Consider the following 13621-nt stretch of genomic DNA (forward strand, 5'->3'; position numbering starts at 1 on the left):
TCAGGGTTGCATGGGTGGGGGTTATACCATTCGTAAGGTGTAAACCTGTAGTAGTTAACAGAAACAGTCTGTAAACATCAGATAAATACATGAGGCACCAAGCAAAACCTGCTGAACAATGCAGAAAACCCAACAATTAATGGTGAAAGCATCAAACCATTACATTAAAGGCCATATCCATCAACTTACAACTTTGGTGAGCAAGGTTCAAAGGAGATGTGGGACATTATCTTTACCAAACTTCTTATTTCTAGGCAACGTGCTTTGGTCGGCTGGAATTATATTTCTCCGACCTATGTCTAATGAATTCTTCTGAGTTTTTATTCATTTTAATTTTACTGAACAGCCAGTTTGACTGTAAAGATAGGTTCACTCATCCCAAGGATTTACCCAACTATAGTGTCAAGACATTATGTTGCTAGCTGCTGGGGGACACTAAGAAGAGGGGTGACTTGTCTTCAGGGGGCATCTGTGGACAGATGCTCAAAAGAAGGATGTGGTTTAGTGATTGCATAATGCACCAAAGGAGCTGCAAGGGCAAAAAAAGTGAACAGAAAGAAGGACTAGATTTGGGGTATATTCAATTTGTTTTTAGGATACTTCATATATGGAAAGAAAAATGATAATTTTTAAAGGAAGTGATGAAGTATATGTATATATTTTAAGTAGGTTCTACACCCAGCATGGGCTTGAACTCAAGACCCTGAGATCAAGAGTCACATGCTCTATCAACTGAGCCATCCAGGCACACTGAAGGCTGGAAGTTTAAACTTAATAGTATCCTGGCCCAGGGATGGGGGAAGTGATTTCTCAGTGTTTACTCCATAGCATGTCTCACTAGGAAATGTCACACTCAAAATTCCCTTTTGATTTGTTTTTATTTATAGAATGATGGGCTACAGTCACTTGATCAGCAGCTCTAGTGAATTAGGAAGTTGATCTTGAATAAGTCACTTAACCTCTCTGGCCTCAGTTTCCTTATTATTAAACAAGAGGGAATCCAGATATCTCTGGGATGGGTGAAAAGAAAAATCTGGGGAACTGGATGGACTTTTGGTTCTTTCTCTGTTTTCCAAACATCTGTCTGACTTCTGTAGCCCAAGGAGTTGCCTGTTCTGTGGTTATTTTGTAGGGCTATCTTGCCAAGGGGCACTTATTTCCCCAAAGAGACATAAGCAGATGCTCTGCAAAGGATCTGGAAATGATTTAAAATGCCATAGTTCTTAGCCCTGGAAGCTTTGCCATTTGCCATTGGGTTCTTTTAATGTAAGCAGGAGCATTAGAGTAATGTTAAAACCCCATAAAACCGATGGGAACATACGGAACGCTCTCCAGCCATAAGGTTTCAGCAGTAAACAATAGCAGGTTGCTGACACAATGTGGAGAACCGGGATTAAGGTGAATACATTATCTATAGTGAAAAGCAGGACACACTGTGAATCATGCACAAGGAACTGGGCAAACAGTTCTTTTCAAAGAAAAACCCTTCTCTAGCAGCCCTGCACACCTTCTGGAAAGTGTACAATGTCTCCTCATCAAGTCTTATGGGTACAGGGATAATAGCCTCATGGTTTACCCCACAGTAATGGCATCCAACTCATGACTGTGCCTCCTCCGCAGCTGCAGGGCACACAGTGCTGGTTCCTGTGAAGCTTATGAATATAGCTGTAATTGACAATGCCGTGCCAATACATTTTAATTACTGTTTCAACAATATAATTAAGTTTTGAATTTATACACTCTTCTAACCATAGTAGTTTGCTGAGCTGAAGAAATGAATACCAGTATTAATGAACCCACTAATTGAAAGAGTAAGCACAGTAAAGATGCCATTACTTAAACAATATCATTGTCACTTGTAGAATAATTTTAAAATATTAATTGCAATAAATTAGGAATCTGATGCACTCACAAGGAGTCTTTCTCAACAGACCATAAAATGGGGCAACCACTAACCCCCCTGATATTCAGGTACTTCTTCCTCATCTGTGCTACCACCAGCAAGCTCACCACTTTCCTCTTTGAAATGCTGCTTTTGGTCTTGTGTGAGTGTTTCATACTTTGCAGTTCTAAGTGAACAATTAATCTAATTTTCTAAGGCAGAAAGGAAAACTGTCTAAACAGCAGTATGATTCTGCCTGCTCTGCAAAGATATTTTAAGTTCTTTCTTTCCAGGATTCTGAGTGATTTGCATTGAATGGAGGGATATTAAGTGTCAGTAGAACGCCGTGCTGAAGACACTGGGTTTTCATGATAAAATAGGTCTACCTGTTGCCTGGATGTAGAAATTTTAGCTTGAAATGCCTAATGCCTGCTTAAAGATAGCCAGTGAGACAGCAGTGTCAGCATCAGGAAAGCTGGGGGAAAATTAGTATATGATGACCTGCCCCAATGATATTCTGAAGCTGTTATTCCCAATTGATATTGATCTTTAGTAAAATGACAGAGAAAGGGACAAATGTGTTTAGCATTGGTGTCAAAATTTGCATATAAGAGAGTAACATTATGTTGAAATGTAAAGGTTCATTTTGGGTTTATGTTTATATATACCAACCTTTTACTAGAATGGGAGATATAAAACAATCCTGAGACTGGAAATCTCTAATTAAGGGATTCTTTTATGGCTGGGAATGGATATTGGGCTGCATCAAGGAGAGGGAGAATGGTTCATCGTTTAAAGGATAGAGCTTGTGATGTAACTGTTGGGTTTGTATTATAACTTTAGAATTACAGTCAAAAGTTTTCTTAATTTTTTTTTTTTTTACTAAATGACAACTTAAAAATGTTCATTTTTAACAAGATAAACATAAATCATAAAATGTAAGCAGATGTGATATCTGGATATTTGGTTTATTTAAATTGTGTGTTCATGATAGACATAATTCCTTGGGGTTAAGTGTTTTTCAAAAAGTAATAAAAAAAATGTTAACCACAAAACAAAAACCCTGACATGCACATTTTTAGCATCATAACTAAACAAGTCATAGTAACTTAAATGTTTATATAGTTTTCTTTAGTTTGTCTAACTTTATGAATTCAATTCAGTTTAGCAAATGATTTTTAAACATCTATCTAGTGAGACCATCAGCCTCAAAGCAGTGATGGGCTTTATTTTTTTCCCCTTTAAAAGGATATAAAAGGATATACTTCAAAACACAAATTCAAAAACCTTCCCAGAGCTAACAATGATTATGAGATTACATTTTTTCATTTCTATTTCACTAACTCTGAAGACAAACCACAATGGTGGTAGCAGAAAGCTGTCTCACTTCTTCGCTTCTTGGTGCAGAGTGACCAAGTTCACTGTCTCAAACTATGGTGGTGGGAAGTAAAAGCAAATTGGCACATCTACGCAACAAGGATTTTGTCTTTGGGAATCATCTCCAATATATATTTAAGGGTTTTATGCAGTGGAAGTAGGAATGAATTCAAGAGTGTAGAGATGAATGTAGTTAGATCCCATGATGGTACACCTGTGCACTGCAGGGAGCTTTTTTTCTCCCCCACATTCCACCACAACGGTGTTTGCAACAATCCCATCTTTCTAAGACCCAGAATGAGAAGAAAGGCCATGAGAGACAAGGAGAATAAGCTAAACAAAGATCTGGTTTATAAATGGTGCTGTTGGTGAGTAGGAATATTGAGTAGATAATATGGATGGGGGGGGGCTGCTTTCCTAATAGAGATAGAATAAAGTCAGAAAATATAGGGCTCTGCGTCACTGATTGCTGATAGAGAAAGAGTCAAAATGAGGAGGGGAAAATGACTGAATGTCACATTATTCTGACATATTCTGATGATAAAAATAAGGCAATTTAAAGGCACAGCTGGGGTCAGGTGTAAAGGGGTACTATCAGCCTGTATTCTTGAAAGAACTTCAGAATGCTGTTTACATGTTCTGTCTCCCTTTGGCTATGATCAAGTCAGTATGATAAATAACATTTTTGGTCATAAGCATTGTCTTGTTTTTTCTACTCATCAACATCCCTGCTTAGACAGAGCAGCAGATTGGGGGAGATGGAAACCCATGTCCCTCTGCTGCTTGGTTGCTCTGCTGTCTCCAGTGCCACCCAACAAATGTGGGCCCCAGAACAAAAGAATGGAACAATGAGTCAATGCAAAATTTCTCATTCCTCATTCAAATGTTCATCAAATGGCCATTTACTATATAGCCATTCTAGGGCAGTATTAATTTCACTTACTAAGAAGTAATAAGAAATGCACCTCCAGAGGTGAGCAACTTATCTTTTAAAATTTGATACCCAAAGCAACATCTTCTTTAATTTTTTAAAGCATGGTCTCTCAGTCTTGGTGCTATTGACATTTTGAGGTTACTCTTTTTTGTTGAGAGTTGTCTGCATTCTATAGGGTGTTCAGTGACATCCATGAACTCTGCCCACTTTATGTCAGTAAAAAAAATGTTTTTAGAGCAAGGAGAAATGTTACCTGAATGATAAAATATCTCCTAGTTGAGAACTACTGATTTAGAACATTAAAGTATCAAAACACAGTATCACTGCACATACACATTAATATATTATCTTCTGTGGGGAAACTTAGGGAAAGAGAGCTTTGGTCATTATTTAAAGTAGCCTAATACTTGGCCAAAATTTGGAAAATGACCTGGGATCTGGTAATGATACACTTTATAAGGCATGAATTATGGAGAAAACCTCTATTTCATATTGAATGTATAAATAACCACATGTGAGCACACATATTCATTTAGTTTGACTGTATCTGTGTGTCTCATGCATCTTTAAGACTTTCTAGTCTGGGTTATTTTCCCAAGCTAGCTTTATAATTATACCAGGGAAAGAGTTACCTAGCATTAATCAAAACCAGAGAGTGGACAATGACAGAGAGCTGGCACAAAGATATATTTCTCATAGAAATTCCTGGAGGGAAAACAAAAATTGATCAGGGAAAAAAGTTTGCTGAGTTTTGTTGAAAGATGAAAAAGATTGAAAACAAGTGGGGAACATACAAAAGCAATTATTTTTTTACATGGTCTATCTAGGGATATCAAATGTTTAAGCCAAGAAAGATGAAATAGCTGTGTTTCAGATTCAGCATCAAAGGTATTTAGAAAATATAATCTACTGAAAGGTATAAAGATCCTTTGAAGAATTGTGTAAAGTGGAATGGTTAAATATAGAGTTATCTCAGAAAATAAAAGCTAAGCTGAATCATCAGTGGTAGCATAAATATTTCATGCCTCTAGACTCTACCTGTTAGTAATTTTTCTTTTTCATGGTTATTTCTAGAATGCTCTTTCACTCTTTAAAGTTTTTAAAAATAAATTTTATCAAATTTTCAAAGTATTTTTCTTTGTTCCTGAGGCTTATGCAATCTTGTTTCACCCAGTGTTTCTTATTTGCTACAATAATTCCTAGCTAACCTTTCTTCTGTGTAATGGAATATTCCAAGGGTCAAGTATCTGGACACCATTTTTCTCTTCCTGTTGAAACATTTTAGATTTATTAGCTGAGCTGTTGCTTTGTTGTAATATAATTCAGGAAAAATAGGTAAATAAACATTTTATGCTGCCTGAAATACTGTGATGATTAAATTAATATAAAAATTATCTTCTTATTGTCTTTTAAAAGTATCTTTATTTTAAAAATGTCAGAAGATATTCATTTGCAGCATGGCCTTTGAGGAAGAACTTGACAGAATAGAGCACTAGGCAAAACTAAAATAACATTTAAAGTTCTTAACCTATGTTTACCTAGTCTAGAGCATGCATGATAATATGAGACTGACCTAAATCTGTTTTTGTAAATTCAGTAGTTCTCCAACTTACCTTGCAATTACAAAGAGTACACAACTGACTCCCAGGCAGGCTAAGAGCACATACATCCAAATGTCAGGAGACAGGGGATTGAGGAAGGAGAAGACTCCCGGATTGGTACCATTGGGCTTCCTGTAGAGAATGCTGATGCCGAGGGTCATGAAAGGTTTGGAGAAGTCAATGACTTTCTCCCGAACGTAGGTAATGGTAAGAGGAGCCACTGCCAGATCAGCCTTCTGCAAAAGCAAGTTCAACATCATTGTCTTAGTCATCTCACTTCCCAGCAAATGTCTGGATTTTCCTGGGTCCTCCTGATCTATATTTCTCAATTCCAAACGTTTCTCATGCAAGAAGCTTCTGTAATGATTAGCTCTAGCATAAAAACAGTTGATTTACACAGTTGTTCTTGTGAAATAGCATTTATTAGCAAAAAGAAACCAGAAGGTATGAAATACAAACAGACAGACATATATATACATTCTGGAACTAAATGGAGGAAAAAGCTGCTGGGGGTTATCTTTAAAAAGGGCAGTGAGCCAAGCAAGGAAGGAGCCTCTTGGTCATAAAATCAGATGACAAGATGAGACTTTAAGCTGCAAACTGTAGAATTCATTATAATTTAAGAATCACTCTGGTTTATTCTTCAGCATGAAAAACGGACCAATAAATTTTTGTCCTCAATTTGTGCCCTTACTTGCCCTTCTACGTAAGCAAACTCCATTTCCTTGTTGTTTTAAACCGTTATTAGGGTTCAAAAAAAAAAAAAAAACCAAAAAAAACTCCCCTGATAAACCCGTGACATTTCTTCTGACCCCGACTCAATTGTTTTTTCTCTTTTAGCTCTTGCTATGCATTTTGTAAGACACTTAAAACACACATATAAAGGATGCATTTCTGCTTACATGATCTATAAGTTCTTTGACCATTCCATTCCACTCTCCTTTGTCATTCTGAGCTCCGTATTTACCATCAGGGACGAGTTTGACATCATAAATGAAACCCAAGATGTTGGACAATTCCTTTAACAGGTCCAGGCAATAACCTTCAAATCTGTCATTTCCATATAAAGGCTTATCAGATTTCCTGTACATCACATACGGTTCTTCCTAAATGAAACAAATCAAATAGGAAAGCCCTGTTATAAGGGCAGAATTTCCTCCATCAACAGTCAGAAAGTATAAAATATTTGAAAATGATTATTAAGATTTCAGAGTAAGTAAGTTAGTCACTCACCTTCCTGCCTTCCCTAAACTCATTTTCCTTATACCCTCTACCAATACAGAACATTTCCCATATGAGTATCTCTCCCTTTTCGGTGTGTGAATGAGACTGTTTTCCTCCACTGCTGAGGACAGGGCTGTGAGTGACTAGTATGATAGGGACACAGTAGAGGACACAGTTGAGGTCCAGCAATGAAGGACCAGATGTCTGGGTGTCTGGCCTTCATCTATCCCCGCACCCAGACTTCCTTGCATGTTCCCCCTCCTTCCTGGCTTTTACATGAGAGCTTTGTCTATGAACAAAAAGGAAATTTAAATCAGCAACTACAGCCTCTTACTCTTCAAACTTCCTACCTACTAAATATTCTCATTTCCTCATCTCTCAGTTAAATTTCATTTCAGTTTCACTATTCACTTTTATCTACGTATTTTCATTAGTTTTCTTTAGGGTATCTTGTACAAAGACTATTTCTATGTCTTCTTATATTATCAGTTCTGTCTTCTTATTTGAACTCAAATACTTCAAATCTTATATTTGGTAATTCTTTGCTTATATGCTTACATAATAAATCCCCTATTCCATGAATAATTAGCATTTCCTTACTACCACCTTTAACCTTATTTTCATTTGGCTAAATGAAACTTTATTTTATAACATATGATAGTTACTAAATTACTGGTATGTCCTTTAACTTCTCATACATTTTTCCCCCAGACATTTAAGACCCATTTAGGCTTATCCTCAAACAAACTGTTAGAAATAGAAAATTCTACATTTCCAAGAGTTGGTTGCTGGGAAAGTAGTCACCAGAAAAACAAAACTATTTTTATTATGGATGAACAATTCTCAGAAGTTAACGGTTTCATAAATAAATTGGTCTATCATTAGAGACTGAATCAAATAAAGCAGGAATGTCTGAAAGATTTTAGAGGTGGCCACTCCTGACTTTTATTCTTTGGGTTAGGGCTGGAAAAGAGAAAAAATGAACAACCTGTGGATATACAATGACAGGATGGGGGTATGGTCAGGGTTCTAATTAGTAGCAGAAAGTCCCCTCACTTGGGTTTTGAAAAACTTTTTAGTAAAGGGGTTATTTACAGAGGTGTGAACAAGGCAAAGGAAGCCAATAGGAATGGAGGTGGGAGCAATGGTGGGGTATAAACACCCAGGAACCAACATAATAAGGAAGCTTGTAGCACTTAGGGCTAAGGCAGGCAGGAGGAAATAGAGCTCCTGGAATCCAAGACAGCAGAGGTCTGTAAGCAGGATCACTGACAGAATAAAAACTGTGGTTATGAAGTACTGAGGTCCTGAGAAAACCACTGGAGTGGCAAGAGTAAAATGTTCTTAATTCTCTTTCCCTACTTCCTTGATCTCTTGCCAGAGTGTCTATTTGGACAAAACCAACCAGCAGCCAGGCAGCAAGGGAGACTAGCTGAGTGGGGCCAGAAAGTGGAACAGGGCAGAGTTGAGAAAGGATTGAAGGTAGGAGATATGCAGAACATTGCAGGAAGCTTCTAATACAGTGCAATTATAGGTGCATACAAACATAAGTTTTTAGTGTCTTAATTAAAAATTAAAAATAGACATTTGCAGACAAAGTTGTTGGCATGAAAAAGATAGCTGAAGAATTCTTCAAAGTCTAGGGCAGGAGTATGGAGAAGACCCTGAATTCCACTCAGTCTACTTACCAAAATGGTGGTGACGATGAGTGTCCGGTTGGCCAGTGAATCCGTGATATTGTTGGACCTGTCTTTATTGCCATCGGTCATGTTAAGCCCACTGTTGGAGTTCCAAATCCCAATCTACACAGAACATAATACATCAGAGGCTGCTGGCTGTCAGTGACCCCATTTACATTAAAGCGAGGCCCCTTCTACACCAGGAATGGACATAAAAGCTTAGAGTCTGGGGAGAAGACACTGAAGCCACTCACTGTGGGAAAATGAACAACAAAGGAATGAGTGTGCACAGGGAACAGGAAAAATTAGTGCCATTTTGGATAGAGTGGGGAGAGGTCTTTTTGTTTATTAATATATTAAGCTCACTGTTCTTTTTTAAATAAAGAATTCTTAAATGAGTATCATATTTTTCTTCCAATATGTATGTGTTGAGCACCTACTCTATGCCATGTCGTTTTCTGGGCATTGGAGGACGTAGCAATGGACAAACAGACAAAGCTTTCTTCACTGGCAGAGCTTATGTTCTAGTGATACAAACCTCACATTGCCAAAGTGGTACCATTGGTGTCCATAAAATCTATAAGGAATGAGATGAAAGGAGCTAGCTGGATGATGGAGAGATGGGGCATCTAAAAGGGAAAAACATAAATGGAAGAAAAAAGTGTGGAGGAACAGTAGACTGACCCTGTCTTCATTGAGGAGTCAGTGCTGGGCAGGGGTGCCTATTACTCTTCTGTTTACTTGTTATGTCTGTGCTCTGCACTATGAACTCCTTCAGCAAGGGTTTCATTCTTATTGCTCATTGATCTATCACAGAACCACCCATGGTGATTACTAGTCAGTGAAACCCAATGTTCTTTTAAAAATTAATGACCCACAGTTTTCTCCAGTGGCCAAGTCACTCCTGGGTTTGTAGGCTCTAAAGAAGTACATTGATTTGTTTAGCTTTTGGAGAAACCTAGGAGAAAAGCCTCAGGGAACCAAGCTGTTTATCTGAAGCTTTCTGTAGGCATTTATCGCCAGTCTGGTGAGACAGACAGAATGCAGATGTGTTTCAAAGGCAGGCAAAGCTAATGTCTGCGTGACCTTGGGCAAGCTGGTAACCTTTCTGAGCTCTGGTTCTCTAACTGTAAAGTACGTCATCTGGATATTGAGAAGACCAAATAAGAAGGTACACATAAAAGTGTTGGTAATTGTTAAGAGCTACACAAATGTTGATAATAAAGGGAATTCAAATAGCTGCCCCAGTGACTTCTTCAAGCTTGCCCTGCTGGGAAAAATTTGGATTGTGAGTGAAATTATTTATTTATTTATTTTAATTTAGAGACAAATTAAGTAGAGGAGCCATGAAGTACAGGGGCAATTGAGGAACACTAACACTTGGACACACTCTGGGATAGGCTGGGGTAGACCCATGTTTCATCCCTGAATATAGTCTCCCAATGGGAGGACATTGCCTGTCTGAGCAGAATATAAGCATTACAGACAGACTTTTGTTCAGCTCTTAGCTTTGCAATGTCCCAGCCGTGTGACCTTGGGTAAGTTCATTAACCCTGCTGTGCCTCAATTCCTCATCAGCAAAGTGAAGGAAGGAGGGCTTTTCTGATGATTAAAGAAAATATCACCAGTGGGAATGTTATGCCTCTTCTTTCCTTTTCTACCTCTTTACTTTGATTTATTGCCTAAATATAGCAGCTGGAAATTCATTTAGCTTGACAAATGCTCTTTTCAGACACGTAAATTTTTTGAGGAAGTTTCAAGAACTATCACACATCCACACATCAGTGAGAACTATTTCAATGGCACTGTTTTCTTTCTATGCTTAGTAAGAGTTAGTTGGCCAAGGAGATAGGGAGACAGGTCTAGATTAACGGGGGCTTGGAGCTAGTGTTTGCATTTGGAAGTATTTTGAGTCTGTCTGTAATGAGGTTCCTAGATGCAGGCTTGGGATATAGGACAGCACCATTTAGTCTTTCCACTGTCAAGGGTGATATCTGTCATAGAACACAGCCAATGCACACAACATCTGTGAGCTGAAGAATCTTCAGATTTTTTTGGTTGGTTTTTAAACTCAGGAAAGGGGGACAACTTTTTCTGCTCTTTCTTCTCAATGTGTACTTCCTCTCCCACTTTTTTGAGGCAAAGACCTTTGTTTTTAGGAAACATAACTCAGCTAGACACACCTGGAGTCTGTTGGTTTTCATCCAAAGCTACACTTTACGTTGTGAGCAATTGACTACTAACTTGATGAATGATGTGTATAAATTGGGCTGTGGCTATACTTCTAATTAAAACTCGACTTAGGCACTGGGGAGAATGGAACCCAACTTAATTAAGTATTGAAAAGTGGAGAAAATAACTGTGTTTGTAACCTATTTGTTAAGTGATGGATTGTGTTCTCTTAATTAATTTCTATTGATGTCAAGTGTGTTTGAAGGACCTATACTAATATTTGAAAATGGTAGCATTGAATGGCCTCATAATATCATTCTCTTTTAACATACAAACTTGAAATGGTGCACAAATGCGTCCCACAGCATAATGTCTGGCTTTTATTTCTTTTACCATCCCGACCCAGAGTGAGGAGTTCAGGTATCATTGCTGCAGCATTTCCAATCAACTGAGTCCCTGAGTCCCATTCAGTGTGAACTTCCTTCCGTGTAATGAGAAAGGGAGAATATTTTTTCCTACTATCTGTGTAACAGAGGTCTCTTTAAATGTGAAGAGTCTCAAGGTTATTCCAAGGTTATTCCTGGGAAGTGGACAGTATACATATGTAGTTTGAATGACCACAGCCTTCTGTTTTGAATTGTTTAACCAGCAAAACAGACGTCGTGTGTGTACATGTGTATGTGTGTATTTTGAAGATAAGTAGTCAACTGACTTTACCTGTTAATTAAATGGACACATCAGCAAATGAATGTCTCTTTCAAAAGAAACAAGATCTCACGAGTCCTGTGCATTGGAGGGAGGGATACAGTTAACCAGATGCCTGGGCATTTAGCATTTCAGTCTTGTTCTCTGACCTTGGAGGAGTGCCTCCAGGAAGCAGAACCTCAATTTTCAAACCATAGAGCAAAAGCAGAGAGCCGTAATTTGCCAGTGAGGAGTAGCAGAGGGTGGATCAATTATTTGCGGGGAGGAACACTCAAGAGCTAAATTGTCTGGTCTTGCCTTCTTTCACTTTGTAAACGGGCATGCGGGAGCAGCCATTTATTATCTAGGACAAGTAAGAGAATCTTCTGAAAATGAGTGCCCAAATGACGTTAAGTAAACTTTTTTTTAAAAAGTGACACGACAAAAGGGTGTTCAGAGAGTGACTAGCATCCATTTAGAGACCTACAGAGTGATCCAGATAAAGTCAAAATCCAAAATTGCTGAGTGAAATATCAAGTATTTAGGAAAGAAAATAAAAGACTTGTCAGTTTCTTGTACCATGAGACTTATGAACACATATTTTAGTGACAGACTTTGGAAAGATTGCTACATCTTCTTTTGGGAAAAAAATGCAGGTGGACTCTTCTGTACTCAATAAGGTCAGCATTCAAAGAGCTTTTGGAATTTGAATGTGCGTCTTGTTGGAAAAGGACAATCGATCTTATGTGCCAGAGCTCGGGTTACTGTAAATTGTTGATGAGCAGTCATAACACAAAACAGCACACCACAGTATATGCAACTTAACGACGTGGGCAATGTTAGGTCAGCAAGAAGGAAGGGGTACAAAGGCATGATGTTGTATCCCTGGGAAGTGTGGGTGGGAAGTGATGATTGCAGTTTAGTGACAAATAGAGGACATTCCCCTCCCCTGCAAGTAATTTCAGAGCTTGGATTCCATTCCCTAGGATATTTGGTTTGAATTAATTCAACATTGCATAAAGTGCCTGGAGTCTCAAGCTGGATTAGTGGAATAAGCTTCTTTCTGGGGGCCAGTTAGGTTCATCTATTTATTAGCAATGAGGAAACGAGATTGCCTTCTCTATGCCTTTGATAGTCTGATTCATTGAAGATTAAAACATGGATATTAAACTTACATTTTTTAAAATTAAAAGGACATTTTTGAACTCATCTACTGAGTACTACCAAAAGAAAGTCAAGTTTTGGACCACAAGGAGAAACTGTTTACACTTTCCACGGCTTAAATGATAATTTGCAAGATAAAAGCAAACCTGACAAAACCATTCGAGTTGAACAACCTGAAGTCATTCAAGTTGCACCCGTCAGTCATTAGATATTTTAGCAATTAGGTTTAGGGAGAGAGAGAGAGAAACTAAAGACAATGTTTGCATATCACTCGGACATTTTCTTGATCCAAATGTTTTTAATGTCTAACATTTGCCTATACAATAAATCTGTTGCATTCATTGACAACATGATACTGTACAATAAACTATGAAATAGGGAGTGTTCGAATTTACAAGATAATCTCATTTCCCTTCCAGAATCTCTAATGTTTTTGTCCTCTGGAAACTGGCTCTGGCAAACAAATTGCCAGACGATATGCACTGACAAAGATCCTACGCAAAACAAAGATATCTCCTGAGAGAAGGGAATTTCTGAAAATGGCACCTGTTTTATGGTGGTGACTTTGAGGGAGATGTCTTATCCTAGCCTTCTCAGTCTTAGCCTATCTGAACAGTCTGATGGATCAAATCTATTGTTTTCATGCCTCTTAGGGAAAATATTTAATGGTTTGGAAAGGAATATAAATCGACAAGTGTCTGCTACTGTTGCAATAACCTGCTTTCAGTGCTAACTAGGACTGATCCTGCCTGGGAGAAACAAAAATAATCTGTGGGGAAATATTTAATCCATCACTATTTAATCCATCTCAAGCGTGTTTTCAATTCATGAGTCATGTTATTGAGAGACAACATACTCAATCACCCCATTCTCTATACAGACGATTGCCTCTAAACTGCAATTA

The 13621-nt window shown here is 38.0% G+C and overlaps 1 protein-coding gene across 6 annotated transcripts in view; it reads right to left on the reverse strand.

Annotated features, from left to right (window-relative positions):
* Nucleotides 1-13621, reverse strand: part of GRIK1 (glutamate ionotropic receptor kainate type subunit 1) — a 390406-nt gene that overhangs the window by 41158 nt on the left and 335627 nt on the right. For all 6 annotated transcript variants that reach the window (XM_059392234.1, XM_059392239.1, XM_059392232.1 and 3 more), the window contains 4 exons: nt 8707-8820; nt 6697-6900; nt 5807-6030; nt 1-45 (listed from right to left, as the gene is read on the reverse strand). The exon at nt 1-45 is cut by the window's left edge and continues 74 nt beyond it. In XM_059392234.1, coding sequence (XP_059248217.1) covers nt 1-45; nt 5807-6030; nt 6697-6900; nt 8707-8820 — 587 coding nt within the window. The remainder of the gene's footprint in view (nt 46-5806; nt 6031-6696; nt 6901-8706; nt 8821-13621) is intronic.

Source organism: Mustela nigripes, chromosome 2 (assembly GCF_022355385.1).
Source record: "Mustela nigripes isolate SB6536 chromosome 2, MUSNIG.SB6536, whole genome shotgun sequence".
NCBI classification, from domain to species: Eukaryota; Metazoa; Chordata; class Mammalia; order Carnivora; family Mustelidae; genus Mustela; species Mustela nigripes.